Source organism: Pyrgilauda ruficollis, unplaced genomic scaffold (genome assembly GCF_017590135.1).
Source record: "Pyrgilauda ruficollis isolate IOZ18807 unplaced genomic scaffold, ASM1759013v1 scaffold84, whole genome shotgun sequence".
In the NCBI taxonomy this organism is placed as follows: Eukaryota; Metazoa; Chordata; class Aves; order Passeriformes; family Passeridae; genus Pyrgilauda; species Pyrgilauda ruficollis.
In genome coordinates this window covers 1904788-1920173 of record NW_024530377.1, presented here as the reverse complement: position 1 = coordinate 1920173, position 15386 = coordinate 1904788, and the positions used below count along the sequence as shown (strand labels likewise).

The 15386-nt window shown below is 38.9% G+C and overlaps 1 protein-coding gene across 2 annotated transcripts in view; it reads left to right on the top strand.

Moving 5' to 3' along the window:
- The first annotated feature begins 512 nt into the window (after nucleotides 1-512).
- DSCAM (DS cell adhesion molecule) overlaps nucleotides 513-15386 on the top strand; it is a 367344-nt gene continuing 352470 nt past the window's right edge. For both annotated transcript variants that reach the window (XM_041487754.1, XM_041487755.1), the window contains exon 1: nucleotides 513-630. In XM_041487754.1, coding sequence (XP_041343688.1) covers nucleotides 528-630 — 103 coding nt within the window. In that variant the 5' untranslated portion in view covers nucleotides 513-527. The remainder of the gene's footprint in view (nucleotides 631-15386) is intronic.

The window sequence follows — 15386 nt, the reverse complement described above, 5'->3', positions numbered from 1 at the left end:
GGAAACAAAAAATCTGGGAATGTGTTGTCTTGTTGTGAAAAATTTGTTTTTTAAGTTCTTCTAAGGCTTCTGATGTTTGCATTCTTGTAATGAACTTCCTCACGTGCTTTTCTGTAAATCCTTATTGTTTTGCATTCTTTTCTGAGAGAAGAAAAATTTATTAAACTCTTGGTTTGTCCAGTGTCATTGGAGAGGTAGCGCTGTCACCCTCCAATCCACTGTCACTTTTGAAAATCTACAAATGTCAAAGTCAGAAATTAAACAACCTTCTTTTTACCTTAAAAATTCCAGTATCCACATTTTTTTTTATTTCGTGTCCCATAACAACAGGAATGCTTTTGTAAGTGTGTGCCATTCACTGAGGTGAGATCTCCCAGCGTGATTCTGGGGGCACTTTGCAGGGCTGGCCCAGGCAGCGGGTGAGACCTGGGGCTGCAGCCGGTGAAACAATTTCTGTAACAAAGCCTCCTCTTGTCCCTGCAGTTTTACGGGAACCCTATACAGTCCGTGTGGAGGACCAGAAAGCCATGAGAGGCAATGTAGCAGTGTTCAAGTGCATTATCCCCTCCTCTGTGGAGGCATACATCACTGTTGTCTCATGGGAGAAAGACACAGTCTCGCTTGTCTCAGGTAGGCTCTGATGGCTTTTTATTTTTTATTTTTTTTTTCTCCCCAGCTGGCAATGGCAGAGATGTATTGTGTTTGTGGGGTTCCCAGCCGAAGTAAGGAATGATGAATCTGTCTCCTTGTTCTCAAAAATTTAATTTATTATTTTAAGATACTATATTATATTAATGAATACTAAACTATACTATACTAAAGAATACAGAAAGGATACTTACAGAAGGCTAAAAAGATAATGATGAAAACTCGTGGCTCTCTCCAGAGTCCTGACACAGCTTGGCACTGGTTGGCCACTGAGTCAAAATAACTCACATGAAACAATCACCTGTTGGATAAACAATCTCCAACCACATTCCAGAGCAGCAAAACACAGGAGAAGCAAATGAGATAAAATTGTTTTCCTTTTTCTCTGAGGCTTCTCAGCTTCCCAGGAGAAAAATCCTGGGTGAAAGGTTTTTTCAGAAAATATGAACGTGACAGAGATGTTTCCTGTTTCTTCCCCCCTCCCCAAATGCCTGATGTTTCCTTTGGTTCAATTATAACTGAGTGGGATGTCATCCTCCCAGTAATGTATTTCACTTCTGTGTTGCTGCATCCCTGTGACTCTGTGTGTGTGACATGAAGGCTTCAGACAGCCCTGCTTTTCTAGCCTGCTTGAGGGGAAAATAACATGGTTTTTGTTTTATACCAGACGTAAAACCAGCTTTCGGGTGCTGTGGCAGTGGGTTTGCATTTTAACTTTGATAAAGAGCTCCTGCATGCCAAGGAAATTTGACTGTCATAAACATGTGCTGGGTTGTAATTGTTTTTAGTAGTGATGTTACTCACGGATCAGAAGAAATCCCGAGTCTAAATTAGTTTGGTTATGTTTAAATGAGGTATGTAATCAATATTTATAGTTTCATAGCATTTTAATCCCAAATATCTTCACAGATAACAGTGGAGGCTTAAGCACTGCCGTAGACTGAACAGATTGAAGTGAAGCAATCTGTACTAAAGTAGTTATGTGCATTAATCTATTTACTGACAGAGGGAGAAAATGTGAGGAATTGTTCAGGAATTTGGGCAAAGAAAATCTAGCGTTTTAAAGTGTAAATATTGTAAGAAATTCATGGGAGAACAAATAGGTAGGTGAAATATTTCCAGTATAGTACATATCTGAATTATAGATAATGCAGAGTGCAGCTGTTGTTGCACATACAAATGATTTATGTGTGCAAAAATTGGAAATGTATTGTTACAGGGCTGTGCAGAATGGAAAAAAAATAGTCTGAGTTAAATATTGTGCAGTCTGCTCAGGAATATGTTTGTGTTTATGATGCTCAAGCGTCTGGAAATGTTTCAGTACACCTCCTCAGTATATTAATAATTTTTATTTTCTGGCAAATTGTGTCATTGATGGCAATACCTGTGTCTCTATGTGGCTCATATTATAGATTTAATTTCTCTCCATGTTTTATTGACTCCTGACATCGCCTTGAAATAGTTTTTTCAAAAATTGTAGTTCAAAGAAATTTCTAAGCATTTGGTAGATATTTAAAACCCACGTAATTGATGATCAGTTGTTCTATGTTGCACTCTCTAAGCTTGGTAAATTCACTTCCTTATTATGCTCTTGGATTTTGATAATATCATAATTTTTTGTCACTGAGCTGGGTGTGTTTGCACAAAGAGGTCTGGAATATCTGAATTGCTGGACTCACCAGCACTCCAGCCACCACAGGTCAGAGCTGTATTTAAATGCAAAAAACACAAGCTTTCCATTATTCTGCATATTCTGATGCAGAATTAATCCATCAGTATATACAGAATAAGGGAAAGCTTGTGTTTTTTGCATTTAAAGAATGCTTAAGGTTCTCTGAATTATGATTGCAACTATTTAACACAACAGTGGATGGATGTCTTTATTTTGCTTCATTTTAAAATAATCTGCTACGTGGTGCATGTACATCTGTAGATGTGAGTCTTGGCTGGAGGAAAAAACTGTAATTTCTTCAGGATTAACTACCTTAATTTTTTTCTGAGTTTATACATTCCCTGTTGTAAGAAAATATGCATATTTTTTCTGGAAACATGGGCTGAGAGGACACAATCTGAGTTGCTTCTACCTATGGGATATCTGAGAGTGGCTCAATCCTACCTTCCCCCTGGGATCAGGAGTAGGGGACACTCAGGTCTCTGTAATCTCCTTTTTAGGGAAAAAAACATGGCAGCTCTTCAAAACATCATGGCTGCCACTTACAGATAATTTATTTTTTATTAGCCTATATTGGTTTTAAACCCAAATTTTGGGGGAAAAAAGACTGTGCAATAACATTTAACTATATGGATCTAAATCTAATTTTTTTTTTTAATGCACCCTCTGACAGCGGTTGACAAGGCTACAATCATTAAAAATCTATTACAGACTTTAGCAAGTTTCTTATTATCTCACAATCCCTCAATTCTGCAGATGAGAATTTAAATGAAAATAAAACATAGTTCATTAGAACAGATGCAATAAAAAACCCCATTTTTTGAATTTTTTTACTGTTCAAGATCAGATTCTTTGGTCTTTCACACAGGAAAGTATTGGAAGCTATTAAGTACTGGAAAATATCAAATTCTCATTTATTTTTCTTTTTTTTTTATTTTCTTCTGATTCGTTGGTTATTCATTAACATCTTCAAAAAGGAGAGCCAGCTTGAGGGAAAAACTCTACTGTAAAAGGAAAGAATATAATTTTAGTTATAAATATATATAATATATAATATATTATTATATAATAATAGTATATTATGATAATATATAATATATATAATTACATAGTTATAAATATATTTAAGAGTGATGCTTACCATGGTTTGAAGAGGACAAGGTTTTTGTGGGGGGAAAAAAAAGGTAGTATTTATTTGAAAAGAAAAACAAAGAGAAAAAGAAAGTGTGTGAGTGGTGAGGATAAAGATGAGAACATTTTCTGAAGGGAGCTGCCAAGAAAGATGGGGAGAGGCTTTTTACAAGGGATGGAGTGACAGGACAAAGGGGAATGGCTTCAAATTGTCAGAGAGCAGGTTTAGACTGGATATTAGGGAGAAATTCTTCATCATCCTGTGATCATCCTGTGATTCTTGCATTTCCACTGAGATGGTAAAACCATTTCAAACAGAAGCCAGAGAAGATTTTTTTTTTTTTTTCTTTTCTGGAGGACTTAAACTCCAATGCAGTTCTTCCAACAACAACCTAGAGTAGATATTTCATATACCTATGTAATATAGTGTATATACCTATCTGTAGTCCCATTCTGACTACGAGGATAGAGAGATCTGGAGATGTAAGGTGTACCAGAATCCTTTATTTCAGCAATTACTGTTGTAGATGCCAGTCCTTCCTTCCTTCCTTCCTTCCTTCCTTTATTCTATATTAAAAAAAAAAAAAACAAAAAAGCACAATGTTTTTATTTTTCTAGGGTAAAAAGATCCTGCCTTCTTGGAAAGAGTTTTAGAAGGGTGTTCCTTTATTAAAACTGTGCAATGTTTTTGGTCTTGCCACAGTGTGCTGTCCTGGGCATATCTGTATATTTGGTTTTCAGGGAGCACAGTGATGTCCACAGTCATCCAAGTGTGTAATAAATATAGCTGGGCAAGAGCATCTTCTGTTTCCTGGCTGCAATTTTATGTCGTGCCTCCAGGTTATTGTAAAGTAATTGGGAGATGAAACATATTAAGACCTATTACCAGAGCTTTTCCAAGGAGTATCCCAATAAATCACCCTCCATGTTCAATAAAGGGGAAGGTGCCCATGTTTGGAGCCAGAAATACCAATTTTTGTGACGTTTCCATGTGCAGCCTGGAAAGGTGTGCAGGGGCTTGTCTGTCTGTTAGGAAACAGCTCCAGAACTGGGGTTTTGCTCCTACATTTGTTCTTCTGATATGACAGCAAACCTGAGGCCAAAAAAATTTTACAGGGTCTCCTCTAGGGGCAAAGATAGCAAGAAAAAATTTTAAATCAAGAAAAAAACCCGATTATTTGGGTGAATCTATTTTGAGAAAAAGCAGAAAACACTGAGCTCCAACAGCAAATACAGAGAAATCTTTTCATACTGGAAAACTCCATTTTGAGTAATAATGGTGAGATGGTATGCTCAGCTCTCTCCACTGGATACAGCTGTTTAACAGTCAGACTTTGCAGTGGTGTCTGACAAGCTCTGAAGTGTCAGCAAAATTAAGGATTGATGGTAACTCTGAGAAGTCTCAAGGGGCTCACAAAGTGCAGGTAACTGCTGTACCAAGCTCTGCAGCTGCAGTTACAGGGTCTCTTTCCCTAAAATCCTTCTTTTCTGAAGAATTTTGCATCGTCAGTTGACTTGAAACTGAGTCTGAGATTAATTTGAATTATAATAGGGAGAGCAAGGCAGTGCAGTTTGCTCTTGTACCCATAACCAAATCCTACATGTTTTCATGAATGGCACTAAACATAAAAGCTTAAATCAGCCTAGAGCATTGTGTTCATCCTACAATCACCCTAGAATATCTGATGGGTAGCTGCACATGGCTTGCTCAAAGGTCAAACTTCCTTTCCCTCTTCCTGCTTTCCTTCTCAAACCATTTCCAAAGAAAAGAGACTTTTGGAGTCAGCTTTGTGCTGACCTTGTGACCATTGAAAGCAGACTAAGCCTTACAGGACCAACATGCTCAGCAAAGCTGAATTTTTTGTAATAACATCTCAAATAACAACAACAACAACTACTACTACTACTACTACTACTAGTAATAATAATAATAATAATAGTAATAATAATAATAAAAAAAACCCAAGGGACAATAAGAAAGTGAAGTGCCACGGCACAGATTATTCTTCTGCTCCTGTTGAGCCCCTCCAAGGCAGAGGGGAGTCAAGTGCTTGGCTCATTTCTTCTTCACACACTGAAGTGTGAAGCTGGATTAGAAAGGAAGGTGAAATAACTGCTGATTGGGCTGTGCTCAGGTGAAAGCACAGAGCAGAACCCACTCGTGCCTTAATTAGTCCCAGGGAGAGCAGAGGATGGGTGTGGTTGGAGGAGAAGGGATTACTGGAAGTGAGGGTCAGTGTAAGGGATCAGCAAAGGGAGAGGAGCAGAATGAAGAATGGATGAAAACAAAGCCTGAAGAATTAACTTGGGTCTGTCACCGCACTCTGTATTTCTGTTAGGAATGCCTCCTGTCCTGATCCTGATAACTGCCAGCGATTTTGGGTTTTTCTGTGTTTCTGAACAGTGCCAGGAGCAGGATCATGAGTAGGCTCATGCCCTGACCTTTCTGAATTCCCATTTTCCTGTTTAATGACACACCATGCAAAAATCTCTCTGATTTATACAGGGACTGTGACTGCTAAAAAAAAAAAAAAAAAAAAAAAAGTAGAAAAGGAGAGAGAGAGATAACAGCAGCTGTGCACAGTGGCATATTTGAGTGTGCACTGGCAGAACAGCAGCTCTGAGGAAAGGTGGGTGAGCATGGATGGAAGATGGTTCCCTGAAGGAGCCCTGTGATTGACATGCTGGTGACAAGTGATGAGCCTTCCAGCCAGCCTCCTTCCCATCAGCCAGGAATTAGTCACGCTGGACCACAGCTTGAGAAGTGTCACCGATGTACACTGACCTACATTTGGCCTAATGAATTGCGTTATTTATTTACACACAGTTCCTCAAGTCTCCTCTTTAAAAGGCTCGGGGGCTCGTGGGTCTCTTTCTGCACAAAGGGCTTTTCTGAGCTGCCCTGGTTGGCAGCGAGCAGTCCGAGTTTGCCAGGAGTTATCACGTGGTGGCATCTGAAACACTTTGAGAGCTTTGGGCTCTGCTGGGCTTTGGAGATTACAGCCAGGGCTCAGTTTGCACAGGGCTGTACACAGTGCAAATAAAACCAAACTCTTCATGGAGACTGGTCCTGTGTGAAGTCCTGTAATCAGAATTAATTATTGCTGGTGACCACAGGGAGTAAGTCCAGCCATTTGACTGAGGCTGGGTCTAGTAGAGATGAGCAGTGATGTTTCTTGCTTTCCTTGGATGTCAGTGCTTAACCACAGCTGCCAAAACCCAAGCATTCAACATATATTTAACCTATGTCCGTGAATGCTCTACATGCAAGATTTCTTCTGGTTCCAGGTGGAGTGAGATGAGGATTATATTTTATTTATGATTAAATATCAGCAACATATATAAAATTTTAAATATATATATTATATATTTTAAATATATATATTATATATTATATATATAATATAAAATATAATTATGTATATAAATAATTTGTGAACTACCTTCTACCAAAAACATGTCAGTGAGGTTTAATTCTTCTCTTCAGAGTTGTATCAGCACTCAGAAAGTACAGCAGGCAAATCTCTCCCTGAGCTCAACTTCCTGCACTCCCTGGAAAGCTGATGGGAGCAGCATTCAGCCACACTCAGGTCAGGCTGCAGGTTTGCTGTTACAGTAATGTGCTTTCTGAGCTTCCTAAAGTGCACTTGCCCATCTCTAAAGACAATATATTGCTTCCTCACTTTCTCTTACAGCAAGGTTATTTTCCTGAGGGACCTAGGAAAAAATTATTTACTGCATTATTTAAGAAATGTCTAGTTTTCCACGTTTTTCCTGAGAGCTCTGCTCTTTTAAGAGGACAGTGTCTCATAGCGCCAGAAATTGGAGATGGTAAAAAATTAGCACTTCTTGCTTGTGCAAACAATTTTCATATTTTCCTCTGTCTGATGAACTAAAATTGTAACTGAGTGAGGCCACCTACTTCAAACAGTTCACTGAAGGAAATTATAAGTAACAAGCAGTAGGACAAGAGGAAATGGCCTCAAGATGTGCCAGGGGAGGTTTAGGTTGGATATTGGGAAACATTTCTTCACTAGGAGGGTGTTCAGAACAGACTGCTCAGGGAAGGGGTGGGATTGCCACACGTGAATGTGGTACCTAGGGAGATGGATTAATGGTTGGACTCAGTGATCTGAGAGGTCTTTTCCAACCTAAACCATTCCTCTGTCTTCTCTGGGCTCCATTTTTGTTTGCTGTTCATTGGAATTGGAGTGTTTTGGTCAGGTGGATCATTTCAAAGTTATGTCTCTGTATGGGCAGCATTGGATGCGAGGATTTCAACAGCCTGGTGGGAGTCAGGAGTTGGGAGCCACTCAAAGGGATGAAGATGGAAAACATCTGATCCACATGTCAAAAAAATCGCTTTTTGTAGCACAGAGGAAAGTGAGCAACGTGGTTGTAGCACAGGAGTGGTTTCTGATCATTTACTCAGCACAGGGAAGTGAAATGCAGGTGTTAGCATCACAGGGAGTGGCATTTCCCTGTAGAGGGAACTTGTGGATTTTCCTCAGTGTGACTGGACATTTTGGCTGGTCTGAGGGCAGAGAACAATGGTGGCTGTTTGTGAGAGATGGAGGAGAAAAATATCTTTAAGTGGGGTGTTGTGGTGGTTGAAACCCAGAAAGTCAAAATTTGCTGTGTCTCACCATACCCAGCAATTTTAATTCTAATGGGATTCACAAATAGAAGCTGTGGCTTTGACATTTCAGTAACAAAGCATGTCTAGGAGAAAAATCTATCATAATTTTTCTTTTCCCTCTGTTGCTGTTGAGTTTTGGGAGCCCTTCATTTCCATCAGTGGGAGGGACTTTCCCTCTTCTCACTTTAAAACAAACCAAAATAAAAAACCCAAACCCAACAACCCCTAAATCCTTTTTCTCAATTTTTTCCCTCAACTCTTTAATTTATTTCCTCTCTACTTAAATTAAAGCATGTGAAAAACTTGATTGGATTCAGGTCCCCTTTAGAATTGCTTTTGCCTTCTTGAGAATTAAACAGAGAGAGAGAGAGAGAGGATTGCAAGTCTGCTTGTGGGTAAATTCTTCAAATATTTACTTTTTTATGATTTATGCCCTTCTCTCTCTTCCCATCTCTGTATCCATCAGTGTGTGTATACATATACATACATACATTATATATATATATATATATTTATTTATATATATATACACACAAATACTTATCACATCTCTCCATGGGCCTGAGGCTCTGTTGGACCATGCATAACATTACCCAATCTGATGCCCAGACTGTTCTGTTTTACCACCTTGTTATTGATGTTGCCAGTCATGAAGAGGTTTCTTTCAGCATGGCTGAATTCAGTGACACAGTTAGTCTTTCACTGGAAATATCTGTGTCACATTATTTTCTCTCCAGATGTGCTTGAAATTTCTTTCATTTTCCTGGGTGAAACCCATTTTATCACCTGGCCAGCTTTTCCCAGCCCTCATGGTTTCTGTAATATTAATTCTCTCTGGGGCTTGAAGAGCCTTCAAATAAACATGCATTTAACTGAACTCGATGTTTACCAGCTCTTTATTAAAGGTGAAATAGGAGCAGACTGACTGCTAACCTTCCCAGGTGCTCACTCAACATTCTTCCATTTTGTCTTTGCTCTTATTTCACCATTCTTCAGGCAGTTTTTTTGGTTCATAGATATTTTCTTGAATACTTAAGGCAATATTTTTATCTCTTTGGTTGAATTGCACGATTTGGGGTGGGGGCGTCTGATTTCACAGGCAGCAAAGCTCAGTGCTGTCAGATTTGGTAGCAAAATTCTACAAACAGGGATGTGCTTTGACAAATCAGTGTGCTGGTTTTAGGTCCAGTTTTATGATTTATTTTCATTTTTGCTTTTTGAATTAGCAATTGCAGCCTTGTTTTCTTCCTTGTAAATCTCCCCTGCCAGGAGCTTGTGATCTTGTCACCTTCCTGAGCAGCAGTGGGTAAGCAGGTGACCACACTAAGCACTGAGTGCTTGAGGTTTCCCATCAAAACCCAGCCTAACCTGAGCAAACACCAACGAGCTGTGACAGCTTTGATGTGAGGGGACAAAATTGATGCATGAGATTCATTTTAATGAGTGTGTGCCTCGCCACTGGGAATCCTTTCTGCCTGTGGACGTGGTTTAGCTGCACTCTGAGGGGAGCAGGATGGCAAAACTGCCACCAGCAGTGATTCTCAGGTTATTTTTAATACATCCAAAGAGATATCTACAGGTGACATTCGGGAAAAAAGCAAACAAACAGAAACAGAATATTCTATTGTTGTGTGTTGTACCAGGTAACTGATTTCAATTAAAGCATCATTGTGGAGAACAGTGCTACTAAGTTGATAAATCCACATTTTTTTTTAGGGCTGTAGATGCTCACACAATGCTCATTTGGTTTGCCCTCCCCATCAAGAGTCCAATTTTAATTGAGAGGCTCATTAAAAGAATGGCTCATTAGGAGGAATTGGAGGTGCCTGTCTGGTAGGGCTTTGTTTCATTTGCTGTGACATCAGTGTTGTACCTGGGCTGCTGATCTGTAAAGCCACATTTTAATTGCATGTGAGTTTTCCCTTTGGAAGAAGGTTGTGATGGAGGCCAGGTGACCTTTTAGTCAGAATCAAGTGAAATTTAAAGCCTGTGATCTGGTGTGTGAGCTCAAGCTGTGCTGGAGCAGATGCTCTGACCTGATGCAGAAAGGTGATAGATGCAAAATCTAAACATTTTATGTTTTGAGCACTTGCCAAAAATACCTGGAAAACTTAAAGCCAGAGAATTTTTGTAAGAGTGAGAGTACTGAAAAAAGACTAAATTGTTTAGATGTTCTCTATCACCACCAAAATTGCATTACAATTACAATTACAGATATTTTTCACAGACAGAGTAGCCGACCAATTTATTTTTTCATGGCTTTTTTTTTTTTTTTTTTGTTTAAAATAAGTCCTGCCCATTCTTGCCATGCACTCAAGCTCTGGTGGTGTCGAATGAGTTGAAATGTTTCCTGTGGGCCACTGGAGACCAACGTGATGCCAACGCTTTCAGCTGCCAGAGGAGTGTGATCCACAGAGACCTGTCAACAAAAGCAGGTCAACAGGATTGAGCAAGGCAAAAAAAATCAATAAATCTTTGAATTAATCATGCAGCTGCCAGGGAGAATTATGGGTGCATGAAATGAAGGCTGTAGGTATAGGTCTATGGCAACTTATTCTCTCCTACCTCATTGTGTCCTTTTCTGTGCCTGCAGGTTTTCCTTTCCCTGCTGCCATCTGAATGGCTCTGTGTTTATTTGAGTACCTTCACGGATTACTCACTGTTCATTTTAAAGTATCCAATTCTGTTTTGATGACAGAAATTCCCCTTTTCTTCCTCTCTGTCTGCACTGTCACTTTTCTCACCGTTGCGTGCACTCGGTGAGAATTAATCCCGGGGTTTCACCTCCAGGATTGCGCATCTTGTGCAGTGAATTGGACTGAAAGCCACTGCTGCCTGGGTGAACAGGGGAGTTAAAAATTCATGCCAGTGCTGCAGGTGAGGGGACAAGCCTTGTGAGCCCTTCTGCAGCAGCAGGGCTGGGGAAGGAGCCCTGGGCCAGCTCTTCCTCCCTGGGTGATGCCCTGCTCTTCCTCACAGGCAGCTGTGGCCACTGAGCACCCCTGCCAAGGGGGATGCTCCACACCCTGCTCCCTGAAGCTGGGATGCAGCCATGGGGAACTAAAAGGGCAGCTCGAGGGAGCAGTTTGACCCTGGGACATGCTTGGGAGGGATGTGTGGAACTGAGACTTCATCCCGTGGGTATCTCTGTGGTTTCAGCTCTGTGCTCCGGTTTCGTTCTCTCCTCCTCCTCCTCCTCCAAAGGATTTGTCTCTCATTGCAGGGCCCTGGAGGGATTGTTCTCTGCAACTTCCCCATGCAAAACTCGAGTGTTTTACTGCTGCAGGTGCCGGGCTGGCAGCAAGAGAGGATGGGGAAATGAATACCTGGGCATCTTTAAATCTTTGTTTCTGCTGCAGATGATGCAGAGGTCCCTCCTCTGTGCCCAGCTCGGCTCTCCAGCTGCAGAACTTGTCCTGCACCATGCCAGGGATGCCTCCTTGGCTCCCTGCCCGGGGATCAGTGCTGGCTCTCTTCCAGCTGGGGCGCAGCCCAGTACTGGATGCTCACTCTCACTGCAAATTCAAATTCATTTCCCTCTTTCATCCAGGGCTTTCTTTGCAAATAGACACTGATATTCATAAAACCCCCAAGAACAATTGCCCTGCTGCTTGTGGAAGGTCAGGGCAGGCTCTGTTTGGGGATTACATATTCCAGCTGACATACAGCACTCTTGTTTTTCAATTGTATGCCTTGAGGGAATTTTTTTTTTTTCTTCTAAAGGTTTTTCCCTCCTTCTCCATTAAAACAGAGAATCAAATTCCTGACATACTCAGAAAATACATTGCAGTCCAGCTGTGGAGGTGATTTTTTAATTTTTGCACTAACAAAGAGACAAATAGATTATAGTTTTCAAGAGGAGACAGAGATTTTTTTTTTTGTTCTCCTTTTGTAAAACATCCTGCTGGTTAAATACCATTGTTTAGTAAACCCACATTTTATTCTTTAGAGAGACATAAACCATAGGAAAGTAACATCTTTTTTCTTCTGATATTTGTCTTGCAACTGATCCTCCAGGCAATACCTGAGTGATAAAATGATGGAAGAAATATTTCTTTCAGACTCACATTTGTTTTGTGCTTCCAAGAGTGCATTTTCTGTACTGAGCACTGAGAATCCTTCCATGTACTCCATTTTCTCATCCAATTTAAAACTGTTTTTCACAGAACACTAAAATATATTTGTTTAAAAACTGAAGGGCATTTCTGATATGGAAAAGGAAAAATGACACCAAATGAAATGCTAAAAATCACCATGTGGGTATACACAAAAATCTCATCTCTTAAATGTGCAAAATATTTTGCAGATTTGAAAAAAAAATAAAACTATATAGATATTTTAAGCTAAAGAAATGGTCATTATGTTCTTCTAAAATCAAAACATTTCTGTAAAATAAATGTTTAATATAAAATTTCACAAAAGTCTCCATAAGCACTGATATTTTTACATGTATGTACATGTATGTAAAAATATCAGTTGAAAATAAAAAATTGAAAGTATTGAAAATATTTTGATTTATAGTGTATTTATATATAAAATAAATATATTTATTTTTATATATTATATAATATATAGTCATACAATATATAATTATATTATATAATTATATGTAATATAATATAATTATATTATGTATATTATATATTTTTTCTATTTATAATATAAATATATAATACATAAATGTATGTATTTATATTTGAAATAGAATTAGAAATGTACTGCAAAATAATAAAACGTGGAAGCAGCTGCAGATGTAGTGCATAGGTTAGGAAAAAAAACAGTGGTGATAAAAGAAAACTGGGAAATAAAAAAATGCTAACCTTGAATTGTATATAAATGGAGAAGTCTTAGGGAAGAATCCAGAGGAATAAGGGGATTGATCATCTACACAACACTTTTTGTTCCGCTTAAATGTTTTTTGAATTCCTAAGTGTGCTGGATATCATTAACTCCTTGTGCTGAAAACAAATAAGACATTAATTTTTCTTGGAAAAATTCCATTAGAGCAACAGAAGCAAAGTTGATCTGCTTTTCAAAGTGCACATTTATGACCTGCTGAAAGGCAAATTCAGGGCTGGGAAGGCAGAGTGCATCCAGAAATAAGAAGTGATGGGATAATGTGTGCTGTGGCACAGCAGCCATTCAGCAGTTTTATAGAAGGGGTGAGGAAAAGAAAACCCCTCGAAATGTCAGCAGCCCAACAAGATCTTGTGAGATGCTCTGTGTGCTTTCAAAAGGGACTTCAGAAAAAGAAGTTATTCACTGCATTTTGGCCTTCCTTTTCTTTCATGCATCTTCTCCTTTCTTGCATGAGCTCTGTTTATTATTAGGATTTCTTTGCCCTCTTATCAATGGTTATTCATAGCACATTTTTAGAGCTGACTTGTTTTTTGAGTGCTAAAGAAATTCTGTATCACAAACTCTGTCGAAAATCAAGGGAACCTTTATTTCTGCCTGTTTTGGCATCTTTCTTCCTTTATGAAAAGCTCAAACCCTCCTTTTGGTTAATTGGAATTATCACCCTTGTGATATCTCTGTATCTCTTTTCCCTCTTTATATAGCGGGAAACTGAAAAGCAGAGAAACAAAAACTTCCTCAGTTTTCTCGCTGCAAACCCTCAGGCAGGATTTCTCCTGAAACCTTATTCTTTCCTTGGACCCATGGTTCCTGTTTCTTCCCAAGTACTAAAATATGAAATAAAAGAGATGAAGGAAGCATAGGAACCCCTGATAACTTGGTAGGACAGTTTTATATAATCAGTAATAAAGCCACAAACCAGGGCTTCAGATTTCTGTTTGTGCAGCTCCTGTTGCCTTGGTCTGGAATTCCCCATGTGAGGAGGGGGAAGAGGAAGTTCAGTGGGAGAGCTGGGATAATTAAACATTGCTTGTCATTAAAAAATGGCTAAAAATACTTAGCTAAAAGAAGATGAAATGTGTTGTCTTTTTTTTTGTCGCTTTCATTTAAATTTATTTTCTCACTACATCTGATACCTGATAATAAATCGTTGGAAGGAATCCACAGGAGCAGAGGCCCATAATTATGAATGCCCTAAATTTTCTGTCTCCACCACCCCCAGACCTTCAAGTTGTTTTAATTAATGAAAATTAATTGCATTTAGAATCAAAACTCTCTTCTTCCTTACTGTTTTGAAGTGCATAATTCTTTTCTCTCTCTCAGGATTGATATCCTTTGCTGCCAACTGCTTTATTAGGAAAAATGTGTATGTATTTTGGTTAAAAATGCTGTCTTGCTATTGAAAAAGTTATGTTTCAGCCGAAACAAATAAATAAAAAACTGCAAGGGATGCAGAAAAAACAGAAATTTTCCTTTCAATATTTTCAAAATTGCATATTTTCCTCTTTTCATTTCAAAGTGAAAGCTCTTTGAAAATTACCCATGTAATTCTCTAGGACAAAAATATTTCTTAGGATAAATAAGTTGCGCGGGATTTTATTGATTGTTTGTTCCATTACCAATCCTAGCAGGTTTTTTTGTTGGTTTGAGTTTTGGTTGTTTTATTCTTTTGTTGTTGTTGTTGTTGTGCTCCTTAATTTTTTACTTTCCTCCCTGAATTCCTGTTTTGGGAGAAGGAGTATTTTGAGCTAATGAACATATGGAAATTAACAAACTCTGTCACATCCAAATAGAATATTTTCTGTGGAAAGAAATTGCCAGAGCTCAGAAAAATTTTGTGTTTAGCCATTTAACCACACCATTTATCCGGGATGGCCTTTGTAAATAAAATCAATGCTAATTTTGCATTTCCCTAATGGGAGCCTATTAAGCTGAGTACACAGGCATTTTTAACCTCAGACACGTTGCAGGGGCAAGTCAGCACTGGATTTAATCTGGTGTATTAATGAGGAACAGGGAAATTCTGTGTCTGGATGACTTGGATCCTGGATTGGGAAGGTTCAAACACTTCCCCCTTTAATAATTCACCCTTTTACAGTTATTATGGAGCATCATTTGATGCTGCTGCTCAGGGTTCTTCTTTTCTGGAGTTCACAGATGCCCATAAAATAATAATCTGGGTTGAAACTTGGCTCCAAATTATTTTTATTTGAACAGCAAATTTATTTGAATCTCTTAGGCCACTGAAGACCTTTCAAGCCAGTATGGACAGGAATTCCAGAGCAGTCTGTGCTGGCTGTATGACTGAATTCCATCGGAACAGAATGGAGCAGGAAACTAAAAGAACAAGGGAGGAAAGAGAAGTTTAGATTTATTATGGTTTGGGAAGTGGCTTTTACAAGGAGGAGAGTAATTGAGCTCAGAGTGGAACAGTGGCAA